The 13931-nt window shown below is 33.0% G+C and overlaps 1 protein-coding gene across 1 annotated transcript in view; it reads right to left on the reverse strand.

Moving 5' to 3' along the window:
- Positions 1-333: 333 nt before the first annotated feature.
- The window catches only part of TECRL (trans-2,3-enoyl-CoA reductase like), a 93866-nt gene continuing 80268 nt past the window's right edge, over positions 334-13931 (reverse strand). Inside the window, exons 9-12 of the mRNA XM_067736159.1 lie at positions 11965-12022; positions 3781-3866; positions 3187-3232; positions 334-2308 (exon numbers count right to left, since the gene is read on the reverse strand). Coding sequence (XP_067592260.1) covers positions 2181-2308; positions 3187-3232; positions 3781-3866; positions 11965-12022 — 318 coding nt within the window. The 3' untranslated portion in view covers positions 334-2180. The remainder of the gene's footprint in view (positions 2309-3186; positions 3233-3780; positions 3867-11964; positions 12023-13931) is intronic.

Below are 13931 nucleotides of genomic sequence, written 5' to 3' on the forward strand. Positions count from 1 at the left end.
TCATATATCTATGCATTTTCCAGAAGAAATATTCATAGTATATTTTTATATACCAACCAGTAATGGTATATTTTCAGTTTTTTAACTTTTGAGGGTTTTGTTTCTTTTGATTATTAATGGTATGTTCTGCAAAAGTGATAGAAATGGAGAGCAAATGCATTCTAATATATTATCATGGAGAAATGGCCTGAGAGAAGACTGATCATGTGAACCAGGACATTTAATACAACCAGGGCAGATAATTTTTAACAGGCATATACAGGTTGAGGTAATATCCATTCCTTTATATCCCATGTAGCCCAAGGAATAAAAGAACAAAGACTAACTTTAATATTGTCTTCATACATGTTTTAATTAATTTCAATTAATGCTACTAACAATTCATTTTAAGAATTATGTTGTCTTTTAACTAAGTAAACTATCTAAAAAACAAGGCCTGCATTATTTATTCCCTTTTCTGCTCTCATCTACTGTTTGTCTACAGTTGACATTTAGTTCCTTTAACAAATCTATCAATAAATAGAGTATGAAAGTTTGAATGTTAAATGGCAGTATTTTAGTACTGTTTCCCAGTTGATATGGCCAATCATAGCATTTAACTTGTTCCTTTCCCATACTACAAGCCTTCTTTTGACCAATCCCATATTACTTTGATGATGATATCATGCATAGACATACCTCATTTAAATTAGAAATAAGACCTATTTGTCTTTCTCTATTGAAAGCAGGGAATTTATGAGTTGCTAATATCATCATAACCTTTACATTGACATAAAAATCACAATTGTTGAAAATACACACAAAAGAACTTTAGAATTTGATAATGTAATTGCATCTCATTTATAAGATGAGAGTAGTCACATTTTTCGGGAATATAGTATAATGAAACATATTTGGGATAGCCTATTACATCAACAAATAACTATGATTCCATACTATTTTGCTGAATGAATATTAGTGAATTAAACTTTGTTGTTGTCTTCCCGTGAGATATATTAATACTGTGCATTTGGGAATGATAAAGCTTTTAAATGGGTGCTTCTTTTATATCTTGAAAGTTGGTCACGTATATTAACAGTAAACACCCACAGAATGCATATAGACCTACCTTTACCAAGGATATTTTGTCATATATGTATATATCTAAATGCTTTAATGAGGATATATTGATATATGTATATCCATCTATCATCTATCTATCCATCTGTTTATCTAGATACATTTATATCTAATAATTGGAAAGGCTCTAGAAATTAACCAATGTAAATAATCCCAATTTAAATATGAATAAACTAAGATTTTAAAAAATATTTACCTAATATGTATTTAATTTTTGTAATATCATCCCTCTCCTTGTCAAAATATATATGCATATTTACATACACACTCATACACATACCACACTGACTTTGAGAAGACATAAGAATTTAAAAATATGAAAATAAAGCAAAAAATCTTTCCACTCTAAATCTCAAAGTTCCAATGCACTCTCTCTTCATCATCACATATAATCCATTTGAAATATATATATATATTTCTATATATATGCATATATAAATATGTATGTATAAATATATATTTCAATATAGTATATTCAAATGATTTAATAAGTAATGTCTAGAAAATATTTTGATTGTTATAATTTCAGAATGATATACAATGTATATGTTATGAGTAAGATTCATGGCTAATTAAAAATATTTAACTTTTAATATAGGAAATTGAACTACTGACATAAGACATTTGATATTTCTCAATAACATATTGAACAATAAAGAAAAAAATTAAATTACTATCAAAATAATATGTAAGATTCAAGTGATTTAAATGTTACAACTTTTTAAAATATTTACTTTTTAAAATTCAGATATTCTAAATGGTCTTAAGCAAATAGTTATGAAATATTTAATGCAGTAAGAACATTTCATTCAAGGATCAGTCTCTTGCAAACATACTGGATGCTATTTACCATTAGTTATATCGATAATTTCTACTTTTCATTTACCTCAAGTTTATTACTCTAAATTCAGCTAGAGTCTACCATTTTGTATTTTTACTCAAGCAAAAATACTGTTGTTTGTGAGTTTCTGGAGCATAATAGGCAACTATCCTTTATCAAGTTTGATTTAGTGAGTTTATATACTGCTTTCTGTATATGAGATAAGATCACTTATTTTTTCTTACAGTATAAATGGAATCATTGCTGATTTCCTATGCATATAAGAACTGAATTTCTTCAGATACATCTTATGTTTCTTTTGTGCCCACAAAGACATCTGGATACTCATCAGAAGTGTAAAAATCCCAACTAGAAGAAAAAAGAAATAATTGTTCTTTATTTCTTATTTTTATTATGGATGTAGCAAGCTATATTAGAAAAAAAATCATATATACTTCTTAAAATATTTCTCGTGTTGCATAGTTCTCTATCAATTTTCTTTACTCATGTATATTGCCTAGCATCATATACATTCAATCAATATTTATTGCATAGCTGAATAAACATAAAAAGTATATAGAGATCAAAATAAATCTATGTTTTTTACATCCCACTGCCACAAAATACTCCCAAATAAGGAATTTAAAAATATCCTTGAATTTTTCAATAATAGTTTTTCATATGTGTATAAAATACTTCTACACACACATACACACATACGACAAGCAGCATTAATTTTAATCCACATTTTTGTACAGTGGAACAAAGAATTGATGAAAAGGATATGACACATATCCCTTTAATACATGGAGTTCATTACAATTTAACTTCCTTGTGTGTTAAAATGACCAGCGTTCAATATTACACATTCATGCTCCCAGCTTTCCCTTCACAGATGCATATGAACACTGGAAGACACAGTACATGCAAGTCTGTGCACATGCACAAGAGAGGGTTTAAAATGAAGTGTATTATTATTACCACTCCTTTTTAACAAAAGCTTGTTGCTTAATAAATATATTTGGACTACATTTTCTAGCTTGGATTAAGCCACAATTATATAGAGATGCATAGTAAATAATGTTCCAATATATTTTAATACTGCTAAAAAAATCCAAACTAAAAATAAAGGCAAAAAATCCCTTTACAAACATGCCTAATTTTAGTACCATACAATCTGTTCTCAGAAATCACTTCTCCTAAAGGTGTATCTACTTCAATTAAATGTCAGTAAACACAGATCTCACCTGGCAATGTTTGCGTCATGACTGTGAAACTAATCCATGATCCAATCTGTTAGATTAAAACATAAATTAACAAATATTGATAGTCAGTCTAGAAATTTGTTCACTTGTGAAATTAAATAGGTAATTTAAAAACTAAACAGTAGGAAAATTCTAAGTAGAAGTAAATTTCCTAAAGACAATAATTTTGTTGTTAAATATAATAAAGTTATTAAACAATCCCATAAAACAGTATCATATTCATAAGAAAATGAGACATTATTCCAAAATTTTTGATAAAAAATAAAATCCTGAAGCTTCTCAAGACATTTTATATGATGATTATAAAATTTTCTTTAAATCTAGATAAATATATGCACATATATTCTATATTCTGCAGGGAAAATTGTGGTTGAACTATTCCAGTTTCCTATGCCTATAACTTAAATTGAAATCTATATAATCATCTATATCTTTGGCTATACCTATATCTACAGATAAAACATATACACATATTATCATATATATATTAATCTATAATACATGTAAGTACATAAACACATGTATTTAGTATATTATCAGATAAAGTTCAGTTACTTGCATACATAGCGAGCATACCTCATAGGTGTAGTTAGGACATGAAACCAGGAAAAACATCCACGTAAAGGGGTTATAATTTGGACTTGGAAAACAGGCATTATTTCCTTTTAAAAAGTAGAGTAAAATGTCAATGATGTTACATATTGCAAATTTGATCACATATTTATTGTATAATTCTAAATTCCCTAGAACAACTATATACCACATGAAATGTCATCATATATTTACAGAAACCTATTTCACAAATTACTCAGAAGAGACCCAGTTTCAAATGTTATAACCTTTTGACTGAAATAGAATCCCTATCATTTTCTGACCATGTCTACAGCTATGTTGCTGTAAAATTACAGAATACCACCATAATAATCAATTGTTTAAGTTTTAAAATCAAACAATATATAGATATTACTTTATCAAAGTAGAGCAGCAGTATTGCATACTGAGATTCATAAATGTGTTTTCACAATTGCATGCCTCTTCCTATTCTCCTTTTAGTGTCAAAGAATATATTTTTGGTTGAGAATATTAAATACCTCAAACCTCTTTCTATTAAATTACTGAAAATCCAAAGAGAAGTTCATAATTATGTCATTTATATCAGAAAAGTATGAAAATCGCTCATAGGAGGATTACAGTGAATATCAGTATAGTTAATATTCAGAAATACCATATAAATTATTTCTGCTCAGTAATCAGGATTGTTATTTACAACTCTCATTATACTTAGCATATTGTCACTTGATTTTTGTTAGCTACTTTTTGCCTTTCAAATTTTTTTGAGAAATATTTTGGATAACAAATTTATAATGATTTCAAGTTGAACTTTGAGCTATGACATTTTGTAAAAGTAAATATGAATTATAAAATTACTGTTTATTCTCCATAGCAAGATTTAATCAGATAACACATCAACTAATCTCTTTTAGTTGTAATTCTAAAGTCATAATGAAATGTCAGTATGTTGTTTTCAAAATTGTAACTATTGTTGAACTATCACAGTGAAAAATATATTAGGCAATGTGCAGATTTCATGCATTGCTCATTTCAAGATAAGGATAAATATGTACGCCATTTAATAGTACAGATTCTCTTGGTAACATTTATGTAAACATCTTTGTGTAGCCTCCATATATTCATCAAAAGAAAGATAATTGAGGAACCTACCCACGTTATAGTAAGTGACTTTCAGGTGCAGAATGTGCACACAAGGTAATTTGGGTTAAAGCCAGTTTATGACTGTTCAATTCCTGGAGGTAGTGGAATGATCAGGATCCACAAACACACATTTCTTCCAGATGTGGTTTGCAGATTAAATAACCAATGTGTCTTGTGACACAGAAAAACCTAGTTTTCTTTCCCAGTTTTTGGACTTAAACTAGTTAAACTCATTGATGGAAGAACAGTCTGGGACCCCAGGGAGAAAGACTGCAACATGGAAACAACTGTATACATATAAGGATTCTCACAATCATTCATTAAAATAACTTCACTAAACTATCTACGGTCATCTGTCTGGGGAACTGTATACTAGTGAGAGTAGACTATCCCTACATTTTAAGGACTGCTAAACACAGTTAGTCCACTGCTTCATAGGGGTTATTTCCCCAGACACTGAATGAATAATTGGAATATACATACTTTGTAGTTTGCATAATCCCATTGTGCATTGATTTACTGGCCTTTGGGGCAAGAGCTAGTGGGGAAATCCAAGTGGAAGCCTCTGAAATTGCACTCATTCTTTTGTAAATATAAACAGTCTGCCTCCCAATGAGAGATTAATGCTACATTTAAGATCTAAAGTATGTTTGTATGATATTCTCCATTATATCTCCATTTAATTCACTTCTTTAGGTCCTGCAGAAGCCAGATGTATTTAGGAGGGTGACAGTGGAGTACTGCAAACTTGATCACACATTATCCACCATTGCAATTTATTACCAGATATGATATCTTTACTAAAGCAGATTAACCCAAACTTGGGTCTATGGATATAGCCACTGAATTGACAAATGTATTTTCCATCTCTAGTAGAAAGGAAGGCCAGAATTGTTTACTTTTCTTTAAAATGGGAAATAGCATAGAGTTTCAGTTTTTGTTTTGTTTTGTTTTGTTTTTTCTTTAACTGTTTAATACTCACACCCTTTGCTAAAATATAGCTCAAGAAGACCCAGGTTGGTTGGGCATCTCACTGAAAATCACTAGATCAATAACATTATGCTATTCATACTGAATGAGTAAGAAGTGTTTAGTATGCTGGTGGCCTTACTAAGACATGTGTGGTCCACAGAAGGGGGGTTGCTAATAAACACTACAAAGATTTAGGGGCCAAATGATTGTGGGGCAACCTTTCCAAAACAGAGAAAATGTGTGACAAATTGAAACCCATATCATTAAGAAGGAAGCAAAGTGCCTTGTAGGCCTCTTCTAGTTTGGCAGGTATATTATACACCAGGGAAACCTCCTCTGAACTGCACACCATGGAGTACAAAAAGCTGTGAAAGTTTAGTAGGGCACAAGGCAGAAAATTGCAGCAGGTTCAAGTTTTACTGCAAGCACTCCTGCACTTGGACTTATAATCAGGTAGACTCTACATATTAAATTTATCAGTGGTGGAAAAACTTAATATGTGGAACTTATGGTTAGCCCCAATGGAATAATCACAATCCTGAACCTTGGTATTCTAGAGCAGGCCATGGCTTTGTAGCACAGAATTATATCTCTTTGACAAGATAGTCCTGGAATGCTATTGAATCCTGGTATAATTAAGACTCTACTTTAGGGACACCAAGTGACCATGTGGTCCTAACTGAGCACTATAAGCTGAGTTCTGTTAGATGTACCAAGTCATAAGGTTAGGTAAGACTAGTAATAATTCATTTTAAGATAGAAGTGATATATTCAGAATGAAACTGAAAATAGGCAATAGGATACAAACAAGCTGCATTACCAGGCATCCAGACATGTCACACACCACTGTTGAGCCAAAATGTCTCCTAACTCACATGCATGAAAACCTTAGGTATCCCTTCAGGCCAGCTGAAAAGGAGGAAGACCTTGAGCTTAGTTCAGGGATGAGTTGGCTGGCATGTGGGAGGAAGCCAAAATGCACAGCGGCTACAATAGAGTCACATTTAGGGGTCACACCCTAAAAGACAGTAGTGAGGGGTAAATTCTCCCAGTGGGCAGAGTCTCTGTAGTTGAACAAAATATATCCAATCTACATTATACATAAAATAACAGGCAGTGTCAAATGGACAAACTAGTAAGGATTGCAAGACTGCCCATGAATATGAGTGGTCATGAAATATGAAGATATGTGTACCACATGTTAATGCCCCAAAGGGAGCATCAATGATGGAAGAGACAAACAGGTAGAAAATTTGACTTAGCCAGTCACTGTCAGCCTGTTTCTGTAATGGATTACTTATTGCTAGTATGGGTGCATGAATGGAGTATGGTGGCAGGGATGGAAGCTATACTTGGCCTCAATAGCATGAGCTCCCACTTACCAGGGCAGATATAACTACTGCCGCTACCAAGTGTCTAAACTGTCACCAATAAAGAACACCAGTTAGACTGTAACAAGGCACCATTCTGCACAGATATGATCTAGTAACCTGATGGCAAGGTGATTTGTTGAACACCTTCTATTTTTAAAGAGGCAGCAATTCATATTTGCAGGAAATGACACATACTCTGTGAATGGATTTCCCTTTCCTTCCTTTAGGTCCTGAGTCAGTCCTATTATCTGAGGATTTACACAGTATTTGATCAATTAACACATCTCTTCCACAATACACTATTTGTTTGTTTGTTTGTTTTAACATCTTTATTGGAGTATAATTGCTTTACAATGGTGTGTTAGTTTCTGCTTTATAACAAAGTGAATCAGCTATACATATACATATATCCCCATATTCCCTCCTTCTTGCATCTCCCTCCCACCCTCCCTATCCCACCCCTCTAGGTGGTCACAAAGCACCAAGCTGATCTCCCTGTGCTATGCGCTGCTTCCCACTAGCTATCTATTTTACATTTGGTAGTATATATATGTCCATGCCACTTTCTCACTTCGTCCCAGCTTACACTTCCCCCTCCCTGTGTCCTCAAGCCCATTCATTATGTCTGAGTTTTTATTCCTGTCCTGTCCCTAGGTTCTTCATAACCATTTTTTTTTAAGATTCCATATATATGTGTTAGCATATGGTATTTGTTTTTCTCTTTCTGACTTACTTCACTCTGTATGACAGACTCTAGGTCCATCCACAATACACTGTTACTTTAAGAAATCCATTTTTCAAAAAGGAAGTACAGAAGTGGGCCCATAACCAAAGGAACAATTTCTCATATCAAATACAGCATCATCAAAAAGTTGCCAACCTCTTCCCTGGTGGCGCAGTGGTTGGGAGTCTGCCTGCCGATGCAGGGGACATGGGTTCGTGCCCCGGTCCGGGAAGATCCCACATGCCACGGAGTGGCTGGGCCCATGAGCCATGGCCGCTGAGCCTGCGCGTCCGGAGCCTGTGCTCCGCAACGGGATAGGCCACAACAGCGAGAGGCCCGCGCACCGCCAAAAAAAAAAAAAAAAAAGTTGCCAACCTGATGGATTAATTTGCTAATCTGTTGAAGGCACAGTTGAAATGCTGACTTAGGGTCAAAGTACACCTTTAAATCTATAAGATAAGGTTTATAATTGAATAGGAATCAACCCATGTCCCATGACAGAAAATTCTCCACTTGGAAACAAGGATCTTAAAACCTGAAGACCCCAGTGTTGTGGGGAATGAATCACTACTCTTGGCAGAGTAATTGATCCTATCATGAAAAGGAGGTAAACCTGCTGTTATACAGTGGGGTAAGAAGAGTATATTTTGCCTCTAGTATTTGGACATCTCTGGTATTCCCTTGACCCATGGACAGGGGCCATGTCCATGTCCTGATAAGGACCCTCAAGTGAGGGTCCATGTCATACCACAGATAATCCCTGAGTTGTTAAATGTGTCAGTTGAGGGTGAAGGGAATCTAGAAGTTTGTGGAGGAGGAAGATGGTACAAATCAGTTGTTAGACCAAGGCCATGTGCAGCAGTGAAGGCTGTGTAATTTCCCACAAATATGTCTCTTTCAAATTTCTTCTGGTAGCAGAAAGCTTTCACCTATTACACCCTCTGAAAGGATGGCCTTGACAAAAGAGAACTGCCTTATCCTAGATAATTTCCCCATTTCCAGGGAGCCCCAAATCCAACCTACCTTTTCTCTAGTCATTCCAACTTAGGGTAACTCAGAAGTGTTCTCCTAGTTTCAGATAACCCTAGAGAAATGACTGAGGCCATCCTTCAGACATCACAACTCAGTTTCCTACTAGGCACAATTCTTCCCTTTTTTTCAGTACTTTGTAATAAGCATTTTAAAAATGTGTTCTATATCAAATTGTGTTTTCTGGGGAACACATTTTGTGACATCTTGCTTAAACAGTCAATATAAAATGGTCCCCCAATCCATAATTCATGCCTAAAGCATATCTAAGGTACAGATATTACTACAAACTTGAATTAATATGTAAGTGGGGAAATAAAAATCCAAGAGCAACAGAGACTCATTTAGAGGTGACACAGGAACTGAGAGTTGGATAAGGATTTTATGTAGGGAAAAAGAGTGCACTGTGTATGCAGATATCAAGAATTCATGATCAGAAGAAGAGGGTTTACTCTGAGAAAACGTCTGAGACCTGAGGTTATCAGGACACTGGATACAGAGAACTGAAATGAAATGATTTGAGAGTAGTGAGTCCAGAGGTTTTCATATTAGAAGGCACTGCTTCTAAGAAAGGAGAAAATACTTTGAAGGCTTAGAGGGGAAGGGAAAGAAGGTAGTATTTCTGGGAATTAAGGAATTTAGAAAACAAAGGAGTGTATAGAGGATCAAAAGACACAATGAAACACCCCATCCCCTCCAGAGCACACTTTATTCTTTATAGACTTCACTTCAATCACCCCATCTGTAAAAACACTTGTTATTTCTCTTCAGGGACAATCTACACTCTTAAAATGAATATAAGTTGATCAGTATTCACATAAGGCTTTTATATGAATAAAAACAAAAGCCAGAACTTTTTCCAACTGATAAAAATAACTCCCCCAAAAATTAAAACAGAGAAAAAATTTAATGCATAGAAGCATTTGCAGATAACAAAGAATATAACTGTTAAGAAATCCCAGAACTCAAAATAGGTATGGACAAAACAGGAACAAAAAAATAGTTGATTCTTCTCAAGAATTAAATTGTAGGAAAAAATCACATTACTAATATGGTACATATTTTCAGTTTGCCTAAGGGTAGAATGTTCAGTAGAATAGGGGATATTAAGTAGATGAACAAAAACAGTGAAAAAAAATCTAAAAAGTTAAAAACAGAAAGTGATAGATATATAAAATAGAGGCAGATGTAACATGCGTGTAATGTAACCCCACCCTCTCCACACAGTCCACAATGTAACAAACCAAATTTTCAACTATAATACAAGAAAACTTTCTAGAATTAAAACAAAGACATGAGTCAACCTACTAGAAGATTACATCATGTCTCTGGGAAAATTGATCTGGAATTATCAAATCTAAGACACATCCTGCAAAACTCTGTACAAAATTAATAGACTTCAGTGATAAAGAAAAAGTATCTTGAGTCTAGAGGCAAAAGACCAAGCCAATTAATCAAGGAGGGAAGATTAGATTGGCTTCTGACTTGGCAAGAGCAACATACAAAGCAAGGTAAAGGGTGGAGTAAAAGCATACACACACACATAGAAAAGTCTTTCTCACATAAACATTTCCAAAGTTTGACTTTGAAAACGTGATGATTTAAAATTTTCATTTTCAAGTAATGGCTGCATATACCAGATAGATGAAGAAACTTGAGCAAAGTCACAGTTAGAGAGTCAGGGTCAAGACTAAAAGTTGTGATATTCATAACTTTGGCAATGTTAGCATTTTTGTAAAATTGTGTTGTGTTCTGCTTCTATACTTAAAAAAATCAGACTATCAGAAGTTTTTCATCTGGGCTTCACATACTTCCAAAGAGAAATCAGTAGATCTATGAATTTGGATTAGATAAAAATGGCATTTAACCTCTAAATAAAATGCAAGATTTACTTCAATACAAATGCAGACAACAAAACACAATACTATTTGCATTATTCTGTTAATTTTTTTCAGGCAGAGATATTTTCAAATAATATTACAGTTGTTTTAGATTTCCATATATATAATTTATGGTTATCAATATGGTACTGATCAAAGTGTTATGTAATGTAGGAATCAAAACATTTATGTTATATATAATATTACAGCTTTTATGTGTTCACAAATATTCTAATATAATAAATTTCTTTTGTAATTTTATGTGTTATAGAAAAAAATATTCTGGAAAGTGTTTCATATATTTCCCCAGCCTGCCAGAACTGTTCAAGACAAGAAAATGTTAAGAAATTCAGGTAGATTCAAATTAAAACAAACTTGAAGAGACAGACACAACTTTATATTTGCAACTAGATTGATAAAAACATGAAATCCAAATGTTGACCACTGCTATTGGAAATTACAGTTAAATTATGTACAATGTACAGTAAGCCATTGCGAATCCCTACCTATAATTTAACCTGAATGAGAGTATTGATTTACCAAAAATACCTTTAAATTATATAGACAGTGTAAATTTTTTCAAATCTTTTGGCAAACCAGTAAATTCAAAATGTTCTCCCAAACATTGCTATTTCACTGCCGTTGAATTTGTCAGAGAAAATTCACTTTTATTAGAAAAAGTTTAAGAAGTCATTTGAAATACAGTGGGATTGTAACATACTGTGCAAATTAGATTAAGAATTGAAAGTTAACCTAAGAAATGTGGATATTCATCAAAGGATTTCATACTTCTTTACTTCTTAATCATGTTTGTTTCTTCATATATTTAAATGAGAGAGACAGAGAGATTGTGTGTGTGTGTGTGTGTGTGTGTGTTTGTGTTTGTACATGCACACTTCACTTTAGAGAAACCATAATTAGGGAATATAATATAGTTCAAATATTTTGAAAACTTAGGCATAAAAGAGCAATAATTGGGGAATACTAATCTTAAATGTTTCCAACTATTGCTTTAAAAAATAACAATTAGCATAATTCACTCTAGAGGAGATTAAAAAAAGTGACTAACCTGTGTGATTGGGATGAGCCAACACTACATTGATGAAATGATTTCCAGCTTCACAAATCTGCAAAACATTTCAACCTTTTCAGTGTGATATACTTGTCTTTTTAAAAAATACATTTTTAGATATACAAATATCCATGTAACATATTGATTCTAAAGATCCAAAAATATACTATTACTCTAACTGTAAGAAGAAGAAATTTTGTATTTTAACAATGAAAGAAGCTGCTGTGGACATATGTAGAATCAAAGGAATGAGTTACATTGAGGTAGAGATTTTGAAGGTATTCTTGATCCCTTTTGATAGTTATGTTCAAATTGCCTCGTTAATCTGGTCCTGTTGATTATCTGCTTTGTATTTGATACAATAGGTAAATTTTCACAGCATGAAGACACAAGCCGTATCACTGAAAGATATATTTGGCATAGGTTTATATATTCCAGGTTTACTAACACAGTAGCAACCCTTCCACTGCAAGGGTAGTAGTATGGTTCCTGGTTGGTTTCAGCTCAGTTTAGAAAATGTATTGTAAGCAGTACTGCCCCACAAAGTCACTTGTTGCTTGTCTGTCACCTGACCCCTTAATCATGTACACTCCACTAGTTGTCCCTGTTTAGTAGACAACTATGACCCTCTAAGAAGCTTCAGGGTTAACAATATCTCCTGGGCTAATACTGTTTGAATTTGCAACATATAGCCTCTGAAGATAGGACTGTTTCCTTTGTCTGTCATATACACCTTACCTGATTCAATGCAAAGTATGTATTCAATATATAAATACTACGTTATTAATAGCAGGTTATGCTATCCAAAATATAAGCAACCCACAGATATTACCAAAATTTCTTTAGTTGTGAAGAACAAGATGGGCTAGATTTTAAAATTGCTATCACACAACAGTATGAATATACATAACACTACTGAACTGTACACTAAAAATGGTTAAGATAGTAAATGTTATGATATTTTTATTTTTACCACAATTAAAAGTAAAAGAAGCCACTAGGTAAAATGTTTTAAGTGAGAAAGAACATTAGAATGGTAAATGATAAAAATTCAAATAGACTTGTACCTGGATGCATATGGGTGGCTTAAAGTAAATTTTAAAATATTCATTTGTGCTTGATTTTATAAAAACTTTATTGACTACTTGTTGCTTCACAGTAGCATTCATTTGAAAAATGATTCAATAGTCCACTCTCTTCTTCAGAGTTATCATTAGGTGAATAAATAAGAAATATGAAATTTCCAGCTAACAGAATTGAAAAAAATCACAGTTTTTACATGGAAAAAATCATCATTTAAAAAATGTTTTGATTCAGAATGTAATGAAAGCATTTTTACTTCTTTCAGCACCCTTTGTACTCTCAGTTCGTTGAGATTACAATTTTATTTTTAATCAGTACGCCTAAACATTTAACAATGTACAATGTGGGGAATGTTAAATTTTAATAAACCACAAAGCACTTTGGTTAATATATTAGAAGTGACATATCATGCATCACATTGTACTCCACAGATTTTTCTGAAAATATTCCTGATTAAGTTCTACTGTTTTCAGGTTGAAAGACATGATTGTATCAGAATATATAAAATTTCAGCAGTAAGATTCTTATTGTTTAATACTAGGCACAGTAGCCCCTCCCCCTTATCTGCAGTTTCACTTTCTGTGGTTTCAGTTACCCACAGTCAATTGAGGTCCAAAAATATTAAATGGAAAATTACAGATATTAATTTGTATGTTTTAAATTGCCCTCCATCCTGAGCAGCATGATGAAATCTCAGGCCATTCTAATCTGTTCTGACATTCTCTTGCTGTGCTTAATTTATAAATTAAACTTAGCCATAGTTATGTATGTTAAGAAAAAATACATGATATATATAGGGTTCAGTACTATATGAGGTTTCAGACATTCAGTGAGAGCCTTGGAATGTATCCCCCACAGATAAGGGGAGATGGTTGTATTGT

Source organism: Pseudorca crassidens, chromosome 4 (genome assembly GCF_039906515.1).
Source record: "Pseudorca crassidens isolate mPseCra1 chromosome 4, mPseCra1.hap1, whole genome shotgun sequence".
NCBI classification, from domain to species: Eukaryota; Metazoa; Chordata; class Mammalia; order Artiodactyla; family Delphinidae; genus Pseudorca; species Pseudorca crassidens.